This window comes from Neoarius graeffei, chromosome 5 (assembly GCF_027579695.1).
Source record: "Neoarius graeffei isolate fNeoGra1 chromosome 5, fNeoGra1.pri, whole genome shotgun sequence".
Taxonomy (NCBI): Eukaryota; Metazoa; Chordata; class Actinopteri; order Siluriformes; family Ariidae; genus Neoarius; species Neoarius graeffei.
The window spans coordinates 30,482,731-30,494,510 of record NC_083573.1 but is presented as its reverse complement, the minus strand read 5'-3'; the positions used below and the strand labels follow the sequence as shown (position 1 = coordinate 30,494,510).

Genomic DNA, 11,780 nt, shown 5'->3' with positions numbered 1-11,780 from the left:
ATTAGACCTGTGTTTCCCAACTCAGCTTCTGAGATTGATCAGGACAAGTTATGGATCAGGACAGCTGTTATTATTTGAAAGATGTCACAGGAAAACTAGGGGGAAAATTAATGTTAAGAGTGTTAATGTTTGTTCTGTTGTTTCTTACAAATGTGTCAGATGTAAACATTTAACACATTTATGTTAACAAGTTATTGGTCCTTTTTTATTTCATTCACTCGATCCACTATTAGACAGTTGTACATGATACAGTTTGGGTTTTGTTTTTGTAAGCTTGATACTGATCTTCATGTTTACAAACAAAAATTCTTTAGTCTTGGTGATTCATCACTGCCCCAGAATGTACACTGCAGTTGTAATGTCAAGGAATTTCCACACTGCCTCAAACTAACAGGTTCTACTGGTCTCACTTAAACACATATTCAATATGCCACAAAGTGAGTGTAAAACAGAATGATGTGTGAAAGTCCATGCAGAAGGAACAAGTGCAACTGTAACACAGATACTTCAACAAGCTTTGTGTATGTTTGGAAATTCAAGCCTTTCAGTGTCTCTGTATTATTATTTCAGATAGCTTATCACTTCTTTTTCTCCACACAGGAAACTAAAAATAATTATTCACAGTCAAGGGTTAAAAATGGTTTTCATTTTGCCAGGAATGTGAAAAGAACAGTGAAATATAAAACAGTTAAATGTGTGTAAAGTCTGTGGTAATAATAACAGTAATAATTGTTTGTGTTAATAGTGTGTGCGTGTGTTCACTGCTTCAGATGGGTTAAATGCAGAAGATGAATTTCACTGTGCTTGAAGTGTGCATGTGACGAATAAAGGTTTCTTATTATTATTATTTAATTTATAGTACAACCCCAATTCCAAAAAAGTTGGGACAAAGTACAAATTGTAAATAAAAATGGAATGCAATAATTTACAAATCTCAAAAGCTGATATTGTATTCACAATAGAACATAGACAAAATATCAAATGTTGAAAGTGAGACATTTTGAAATTTCATGCCAAATATTGGCTCATTTGAAATTTCATGACAGCAACACATCTCAAAAAAGTTGGGACAGGGTCAGTAAGAGGATGGAAAAGTTAAAGGTACAAAAAAGGAACAGCTGGAGGACCAAATTGCAACTCATTAGGTCATTTGGCAATAGGTCATTAACATGACTGGGTATAAAAAGAGCATCTTGGAGTGGCAGCCATACTGGGTGCCTGTGATCTTCGGGCCCTTAGACGGCACTGCATCACATACAGGCATGCTTCTGTATTGGAAATCACAAAATGGGCTCAGGAATATTTCCAGAGAACATTATCTGTGAACACAATTCACCGTGCCATCCGCCGTTGCCAGCTAAAACTCTATAGTTCAAAGAAGAAGCCATATCTAAACATGATCCAGAAGTGCAGACGTCTTCTCTGGGCCAAGGCTCATTTAAAATGGACTGTGGCAAAGTGGAAAACTGTTCTGTGGTCAGACGAATCAAAATTTGAAGTTCTTTATGGAAATCAGGGACACCGTGTCATTTGGACTAAAGAGGAGAAGGACGACCCAAGTTGTTATCAGCGCTCAGTTCAGAAGCCTGCATCTCTGATGGTATGGGGCTCACACACATTAGTGCGTGTGGCATGGGCAGCTTACACATCTGGAAAGACACCATCAATGCTGAAAGGTATATCCAGGTTCTAGAGCAACATATGCTCCCATCCAGACGACGTCTCTTTCAGGGAAGACCTTGCATTTTCCAACATGACAATGCCAAACCACATACTGCATCAATTACAGCATCATGGCTGTGTAGAAGAAGGGTCCGGGTACTGAACTGGCCAGCCTGCAGTCCAGATCTTTCACCCATAGAAAACATTTGGCGCATCATAAAACGGAGGATACGACAAAAAAGACCTAAGACAGTTGAGCAACTAGAATCCTACATTAGACAAGAATGGGTTAACGTTCCTATCCCTAAACTTGAGCAACTTGTCTCCTCAGTCCCCAGACGTTTACAAACTGTTGTAAAGAGAAAAGGGGATGTCTCACAGTGGTAAACATGGCCTTGTCCCAACTTTTTTGAGATGTGTTGTTGTCATGAAATTTAAAATCACCTAATTTTTCTCTTTAAATGATACATTTTCTCAGTTTAAACATTTGATATGTCATCTATGTTCTATTCTGAATAAAATATGGAATTTTGAAACTTCCACATCATTGCATTCCGTTTTTATTTACAATTTGCACTTTGTCCCAACTTTTTTGGAATTGGGGTTGTGTATTAAAAAGATGCAGAGGTGGAATGTTACACTTTTTCTTTTTTATAGCCTTTAGAGTGTGTTTAGATAACTCTACGCTCTGCCACGCTCTAAGGACACGCCCTGACTTACACTCTGCAAATTTTTTTCATTCTTATTTTCTCTGTTACCAAGGGCAACCAGGGGACCCATTTTGTGTTCAGCCATTTTGAGTTCATCCATTTTGAGTTCAGACATTGAGTTCAGCCATTTTGTGGACTCTACTGTTAAACTTGTAACAGTAAAAACAAAACAAATAAAATAAATTAAAATGAAACTTATACTGTTCTAATATTTTCTTATCAGTTATGTTGTACTCTCTCTCTCTCTCTCTCTCTGTGTGTGTGTGTGTGTGTGTGTGTGCGTGTGTACCATGAAATAATGCACTTCAGTGAAGTGAAGCCACTGACTAGCATACAGGTTGGATTTGCAAGTAGACACACAACAGCAACTCTGCAGTGAAAACAAAATATTCTTTTGACTCTACAAATTAATACAAAATATTGTAACATTAAAAGCGACAGTCAAAGCTGAACAAAAAGCAAAGCACATTAAAACTGTCAGGTTCAAAGGCTGTAACTGTTAAAATGGAGACAAAAAAACAAACAAAAGTGTGTTCAGGTAATCCTTCTAAATGATTTAATGATTTGTCTGTCGTGTTCAACCCTTAGTATATAATTGCATAATGTTCTACTTACAGTGGCGGTTCTAGACCAAAATTACTAGGGGGGCCGAGGTGGGGCCAGTATTTTTTCAGGGGGGCACGTAAGGAAAAAACGGCAATATTTAAGCGTTCAAAATGTGTTTAGTTTATTTAAAACCAAAAAAAAAATACATTGAGCATAAATACAATGAGATAAACATTCTGTCTCAATAGCCTAAACATAAATTGTGCTCAATAAATCTTAAAACCATGTTTCTCTTTTTTGTAAAATAAGATTTCTATTTTTGCATACAATGAACCTTTTATCTGTCCAATGACACTTTTTAAATTCACAGCATGAATGAATTTTCTTTCACAGCATGAGACTTGAATGTACAATCACTATCTTTATCTAAATCACACTGTCATCTCACTCTATGTACAGCAGGGGGGAAAAATAGAAAGAAAAAATAAATTCACATACAGTGGTCTCAGAATCACCCTATAGCATTCACAGCAGGCTGAAACACTACAACAACAAGATTCTGCGATTGTGACTCCTTGAGAAACGGTCTACAAATGCATCAAGGTTCAAAGCCTTGGACCTTCTTGATTCAATGCTGAGCACACCAAGATTGCTTAGACACTCCTCACTAATGGTGGATCAGAGGTAGGTCTTCACCAGTTTCAAAGTGGAGAAACTCCGCTCACAAGAGGCAGAGCTCACTGGGAGTGCCACAGCTATTTTGCATAGTCTAAAGAGCTCAAAAAATACTTCTTTATATGGCTCAGTGAAACGTGTCAACGCTACTGTATCTGATGGCTTTTCAATCAAAAAACTTCGGACGTGACAGCTGTTATCACTCACGTCCGAAGTTTACAATTCGCGCTGCTGCTGGTCTTTCTGCTGCAGGTAACAGTGTGCGTGTAGCGCTTTAAGGAGTCCGTGTAGAACACTCCGTCATGTCAGTTCCGATCTTCGAGCCAGCGCACGTCAAAATTAATAAATCTTATTATCTGTTCAGCACAGGGGCCACAACAGGGGCCAGGAGCAATTTTACAGGGGCACTGGCCCCCTCTGGCCCCCGTTTAAAACCGCCTATGTCTACTTACTTTCAGTGTCTGATTAAATCAGATATCATTTTGCCAGATTTGTTTTGTTTGCACACAAGCCCATGTGCAAAGACAAGTCCATGTTCCTCTTTCCTATGTGCTGGAAAACCTCAAAACAAGTGTCAGTTAACAACTCCACTTGAGGCTTTGGAGTCTAACTGTAATTGTATTGTCATATAGGGTTGCCCCCCCCCCCCCCCCCCCCCCCCCCGCAAATTGCTTCCAGTGAACCTAGAATAATTGGAGAGGAAGTGATGCAACCCATAACATTACATTTTCAAAATGAATATTATTTCATGATTGCTCAAAGGATGTTATTTAAGCATTCTCAGATAAGCAGGCAAAGCAGCACTTAATCAGAAGCAGAATCTCTTCATTCTCCAGTGCTCAGGTATACACTGGAACTGGTCCACGTGGAAACAAATGACAAAGTATATGTAGGGACAACACAACAATATCACACACTAGGATACAAAATGTACAGCACAGGGGAGAACACTAATCACACTAGATAAACGAGACGTATTACTATAATATGTGTATAATACATCTTGCTATGGATTTCTGTTAGGGCTGGGCGATTCACCCCAAAAAAAAAACCTTCGATTTTTTAATAAAAAACTCGATTCACGATTCACGATTCGATTCAATGACCACCTTCAAAATAAAATGACTGCTCACGGTAAATGTATTTCCAAACCACATTTATTTTCATAAGAGGCTTCAATAACTGTATTCAGCAAAAAAAAAGTGCTTGTGCACTGTAGTTTTATGGACCCGCACTCCAATCAGCTATTAAAGAGCCCAAAGCCTGACGTAACACATCCAATAAAAAAACTCAACTGTTAATTTTAAAGAAGTGCAAACATTCTTCATAAGGAGCCTAGCAATAACAGCAGGCTTCAAACATTCCATAAACATCTTAATAGAAATGTAAAAAAGTAAGTGCAGACATTCTTTGTGAGGAAAAGGAGCCTAGCAGCAACAGCAGGCTTCAAACATTCCATTAACATCTTAATTGAAAACAAAAAAATACTCTTGATGAACTGTATGTGTGTGAAAGTGCACGTGTGTGTGTGGGAGGGAGGGAGAGAGAGAACTCTGCCTCTGTGTGTATGTGTGCATGAGAGAGAGAATTGTGTGGGGGGGGGGACTCTGCCTCTGTGTGTATGTGTGTGCATGAGAGAGAGAGAGAGAGAGAGAGAGAATTGTGTGTGTGTGAGTGTGTGTATGAGAGATGTGCGTGTATGAGAGAGAGAGAGAGAGCGGGCAAGCATACTGTGTGTATGGATACTGTAGTGAATCCTTCCTCTTGTTGCAAAAATTTCAAAAGCTAGTGCAGACATTCTTTTTAAACATTTTTCGCAAGAAAAATGAGCCTATCCACAACATCAGGCTTCAGACAAGCTCGGTTGCAGGTAACTATACCCCCACCCACACTAAAAACTCTCTCCGACGGAGCGCTAGTTGCTGGAATGGCGAGATATTTTCTGGCCAGGCGACTGAGTCTGCTGAAGTTGGGCTCATGCCGCTTCCACCAATCAAGTGGGTCAGTGTCAGGGTCCACCTCAGGACCCAGTAAGTAGGATGTCAGCTCTGCTTCAATTCTGTCCTTTTCTGACTTGTAGGACTGTGACCCAGCAGCAGGCGCTGCTTTCTTGAAGAAAGCAGCTAAATTTTTTTTCTTTGGGGAGCTCTTCTCCAGCGGTTGCTCAGTAGGGCGCTCATCCAGGCAAAGATCCGCAAGCTCATTTATGGCGCTCTCCTTGATTTTGTCCAATTTTCCAGGGGTGATGTAGGTGGTGCGGAATCTTGGGTCCATCATTGATGCCATGTCTAAGAGTTCATCATTCTCTGGATCGCTGTACTTGTCTTCCAAGTAGCTGAGAATGTTCCTCTTGATTGTAGTGATGAGGGGTAGGTCACCCTCTTGTGCCTGCAGGAGGTTGGTTCGGAAGAGATGTAGTACGGGTTTGATACAGGACACACTCACATATGACTCCCCTGATAACGCATCTGTGAATTCTTGGAGGGGCTGTATGGCTTTGTTTATGGCTTCTAGCACCTCAAGATCCTGCCACGTTGGAATGAGATGGCGTGTTTTCTTATCACCCGCTAGTATGCGGGTTATGGCCTTCTCTTGTTCCAAAAAGCGTTCTATCATTTTTTGACGCGAACCCCATCTGGTTGGGGACTCTGTTATCAGCTGATGAGGAGGAAGGCCAAGCTCAGTTTGCAGTTCAGCCATGTCCCTTCGTTTCTTCCAACTGTACGAAAAGGCAGAAACTGCCTTTCGGCACAGTCCTAGGGCACGATCTGTTTTATCATCTTTAACACCATTCACTGCAACAAAGAAGAATAAGAAGGAGAAACAATATTTAGTCAGGATTTTTAAAAGCACATCAATACACACAAAGCTTCTACTTTTATCATATAGAAACCTGTGATCCTTTAAAATGTGATTCAGATAATACCAGATCTCACCAGTATTAATTTTGTCATCCATTTTTCAATTTAGACTTAGTCTTGTGTCAAAGCTCGTTCTTAGTCATTTTTGTTAGTCAAAATTCAGTTTACTTAAAGTCTCAAAGGCTCATTGATTAACATGTTTTTGTCTCCTCTAGTCTGGCAAAATGAACACTGGATCTCACTTAAATGTTAAATGGTGACAAATGGATCAATCAGACGTTTTTGGGGCTCAAACTACAACCCCAGATAATATAATATCCATGTACATTAATTTGCAATAGTAGTTAGAATGAATATGCTTTCTACATAATCCAGTAACCCCACATAACGGTTTTTTTTTTTTGCTGTGGTAACCACCCTGACGTGTGCTAAAAAGTCATTAATCCAAATACCATAATCCAGAAAGCTTTTACTGTAATGCACCAAGTTATATCATAAACATACCTATGGCATTATGGAGTCGATGCCCAAAGCATTTCAGGTTAGGCCAGTTGTTGTCTTTCATGGCTTTAATTACGTTGGAGCCGCTGTCGGTTGTGATGCAGGTCAGTCGCTCCTCGGGAAGGCTCCAGCTGCTGAGTGCGTCTTTTAACTCGAGAGCTATGCTTTCGCCTGTATGATCCTGCGGGAAGTATGAGGTTTGTAGACACACACTTCGAATTTTCCAACTTTCGTTGACGTAGTGAACCGTAAGGCTCATGTACGGCTGCATGGTTCGACTAGACCACAAGTCCGTAGTGGCAGCATAAAAATCAATTCCTTGCAACTCGCTTAACACCTTCTGTCGAGTAAGATTGTACAGTTGAGGAAGCGCAACACCCGAAAAGTACTTGCGGCTAGGAACGTTGTACCGAGCATCCAGAACCTTTAGCATATGCTGAAACCCCCTCTTCTCTACTGAATAAATCGGAAGCATGTCGGTGGCTATGAAGTATGTAATTGCATCCGTAATAGCTTTCCATCTTGCTCCACTCTTCTCATACGGGACACAGCTTGAAAAGCTTTGCGGTAGAGTGGATTGTTTGGCAGATGTTGACTTAGCAGTGGAAGTACGGCTAGGAATGCTTTCTTTCCGTAGAACGCAGCATTTCTCCCATTCGGTGGGATGTTTTCGTTTCAAGTGTTGAAACAGATTTGTCGTGCTGCTGCAGGTAACGACAACTGGTTTCAGACACACTTTGCAAAGCGGTGTTGTTTGCTTTTCATCTGTTTCAGCAAAGCGGTACCAGTTCCAGATTACTGATGTAGTTGTGCCTATTTTGGGCAGGAGCCTCTCTTTCTCATCGTCTTCACTCGCCATGTTTGTTTGAACTAGAGAAACTGCAGGACGTGTACGGAAAGCCTCGAGGGTTCTTTGGAGAATGTAAAAATGCGTGCGCTGCGGGCTTGCGGCCTGGAAATTGATGTCGGGACAGTGGATTGGTGAATATAAAAATGACATGCGTGCACCATGGTCTTGGAAACATGAACGACAAAGGATAGTGCATTGGCGAATGTAAAAAATGATATGCCTGCGCCGTGGGCTATAAAACATGAGCGACACATAGACAGTGGATAAATAAATAAATAAATAAACCGTAAAACTCGAGTTTCTTAAAAAATTAATCGATTTCACGTGCCCACTCGATTTTAAAACCGCATCGATTTTTTGCCCAGGCCTAATTTCTGTGTGTAGTGCAACATGTATAGAATAGAATATAACGTGCACACATGAAGAGGCAAACAGTAGTTCAAAAGTCTAGGTAATGGTGTACTCGCTACCATAGATGGGTTACAAGGCACAAAGCATGATTTCTTCTGTTATCACAATGAGACCAGCACACACAAATATAAATATCAGAACTTTTTATCTATAATGGTAATATGTGTTTGAGGGAATATTGTTTCATGAAATCATACCTCTAATCCACGTACCATATCTTCCAAAAGCAAGCAGTGCAGATGGACACAGAGGCAGAAATAAGTCAGATTTTGTCACTGGCCAGAAGGGATAGTTGATTTAGAAATGTACTGGCCCTTCCCAATTCCAGGTGGCCCTTCAGTCTGTCTATCATGAGAATATTGTAGTACTTGAGACCAGTCATGGTCTCAAGACCTCTTTTTGAAGGTCTCAGTATTGTCTCGGAATCACCCACATTTTTACTCAGTCTTGTCTCGGTCTTAGACATAGAAGACTGGATTTTATTGGAAGAACAGTCAAGACCACAACTTTGGGGATTTCATTAAATTGCTTGTGCATCGTCTGATTTATTTGTTAATGTCAATACTGTCATTGGATAGAAATCCTCCTGCTTTAAATGCAACCAATAATGTGACTCATTGCTAATTCAAAATTTTCATTACTGTTAATGGCCATCACCCCTCCCCACCCTTCTTTACACCCACTGGTCTCATCCTGGTCTTGACTCGGTCTTGCCCTGCTTTGGTCTTGGCCTTGACTTGGTCTCAACCTCTCAAAGTCTCGGTTTTGTCTTGTTCTTGATACACTCTGTTCTTGGGCATGACTTGATTTTGGTTTAGGTAGTCTTAACTGCAACACTAGCATGAGATCAGGGATAGACTAAAGAGGGGATAGATGATGTTCTATTACGTATGTCTGTGTGTACCTTCTCTCCAGAAACTTCCTCTTGAACTGTGCCAACCTTCTGTCCAGAAACTTCCTCTTGCACTGTGCCAGCCTTCTCTCCAGAAACTTCCTCTTGTATTGTGTCTACCTTCTCTCCAGAAACTTCCTCTTGCACTATGTCTACCTTCTTGCCAGAAAGTTTTAAAAAATTAAATAAATAAATGTTCACTAACAGCTTAATAGTGAAATACAAGTGCCGCCATTTGCAATATGCATGGCGACCAATCACGGGCAAGATGACAAAAACAGGAAATGAAATGCACCTTGTAATAAATACATGCAACATGATTGGCTCTCTCACGATCTCATTCATAAATGCAGTTTATGTATGCAAGCAAATATCATCTATATACATGTAGGTGCAATAGGCTTATCAAATCAGTCTCATGTAAAAAGGAATCAGTCTCATAAATTCATTAATCATTAATTCAAGTGTCTAATAGTTTATAGCTAAGCTATTAAAATCGATGAAATACGTAACTTAGTGGTGATGCTGCTATAGTTTATTGAGTATTGTAGCTCTAATGCAATATGTTTACTCTCGATCTATAACATACATATAACAACCAAATGGGTGAAGGCAATTAGAATACTTGTTCGGCAGAGGTTGGCATTCAGTGGGTGTTATAGCAATAAACAAGACACAGTTTATTCCAAAGATATCATTTATTGAAATAGCTGACATGAATTAGCAAACTAATACTGATCAGATATAGCAAAAATAGCAGCCAAGGAATAATTCAATATAAATGGTGATACAATGTATACAAATAAGAATCAGTAGTGTATATGATGATAATTAAGGCACTAATGGTGATCAGAAGTAATAAGCTATATGCCAGTGTTACAGTGTAGGGGCGAGTGGATGTTAAAATGTGATAGGGAAATCACGTGTTTATGTGTGTGTGTGTGTGTTGGTTTTTATGGTTTGGCTGGACTTTACACCTGATTATGTACCGACTCTACGCGGACCTGAGGGGATTACCACTCCTAGCACTGCGAATATTCGATCCATGCGTGTAGGCCATACCACAAAGCACTGAAATGTCTTTGCCTACTAGCAAAAGTTGTCCTTGGAAAGTCTTGGAGATGGGGTTGGACAGGTGGATCTGCTCTTGATCTCGAAATGTCTAAAATGAGAAAAATGCACCATAAGCCATCTGAACCATGTCACCAAACATTTCCATATACATTTATTTATAAACTGCACAAATATGATTTATACCTGCAGGAGGCCCACTCAACCCAGGGTTGGTCCTGGCTGTTGGCGCAGGTCTAATCTGTTGATATCTGTCAGTTTAACCACACAACATAACATTAGAATAATAGTTGCACTTGGTGATGTCAGGTTTGTATCATAAAGCATCATATCCTAGCAATGTTACATGCAATTTAACCACAATTATAATACAAAAAGTAAACAATGGTGGTAGGCATACTGCTTACCTTGCGAAGAGTGTGGATTGTGTTACTGGGTCAATGTCTGAAACACAACAGCTGAAATTATCACCATGATAAATTTGAGTGATTTTGACACAGGTACATCAGCTACATTGAGCATAACAACATAACACATGGCATAACTACACACATACAATGATGGCAGTGCCAGTGTGTGGTACCTTGGGATCCATTTCCAGAAGAGATCCTGTTGCTGTCTAACTTATCCTGCTCACCCTCATCACTGTCCCTTCTGTCTTCGCTGCATGTCTGTTTACTATTACTACACTGGCTGAAGTAGTGTGTAATCTTTCTTTTCATTTTGCCTGACAGGTAAAGGAAACACCAAAATACATCAATCACATTACTGCATGAACATTTAGCAAAAGGGGAATGTAGGCCTACTGCTGCATTTAGATTTCTAGGCTACTATGTCCGCTGTGGACTAAAGGTAGCCAGATACTCCCAGAAACAGATATGTAATCTTTGAGAAAGATAGACTACACCACTTTCAGTCAACCCGTTCAACTGTTTAAATTCAAATTCAAAGTTATTCCAAGTCAAGCATAGTGGTTAAGGAGCCTGACTAATATGCTTGTAGTCTGGAAATTGTGGGTTCAAATCCCAGCTGCCACTGTTGTGCCCTTGGGCAAGGCACTTCACCCTAAGTTGCTCTAGGGGAGAATGGTCCAATTTATAGTTGACAAATGTAAGTCACTTTGGGTTAAAGCATCTGCTAAATGCATAAATGCAAAATGTATTATTATTTGTCCACCTCCAATTGGATTGCTTTGGTTTCATTTAGTTTTATTTGACAATAATATTTCAATTGCAGTTTGATAGACATTACTTGGAAATTACTATAACAACTTCATACGATGCATGATTTCTGCTCTATCCTACATATCCCACAATTCCTGGAGGGATCTTGTTTTGACTTTGACTAGAAAAAAACATGGCGGCAAGTTTAATTATCGAAAATGTTTATCATGTTGTTTGTGTATGTATTTCACCTTGCCTAAATTAAACATTAGACTCGTTGGTAATGTCATAGTGCCATAAAGGCTAACGTTAGCTTGATAGCTCATACATCAAAACACCCCTCTCTAACCTACGCGACACGCTGCCTACATGGTTGATGGTGCTACCAACGGGCTCTGGTGCTACCTAGCTCGGCTATCCTAATGTGCTAATCACTGA

The 11,780-nt window shown here is 40.0% G+C and overlaps 1 protein-coding gene across 1 annotated transcript; it reads right to left on the bottom strand.

Moving 5' to 3' along the window:
* Positions 1-5,396: 5,396 nt before the first annotated feature.
* LOC132886231 (E3 SUMO-protein ligase ZBED1-like) lies at positions 5,397-7,814 on the bottom strand. Its single transcript, XM_060920795.1, has 2 exons — positions 6,959-7,814; positions 5,397-6,388 (listed from the first exon to the last, which is right to left on the bottom strand). Exons 1-2 carry the CDS (start codon positions 7,812-7,814, stop codon positions 5,397-5,399), a joined length of 1,848 nt encoding a protein of 615 aa, XP_060776778.1.
* Between the last annotated feature and the right edge of the window lie 3,966 nt (positions 7,815-11,780).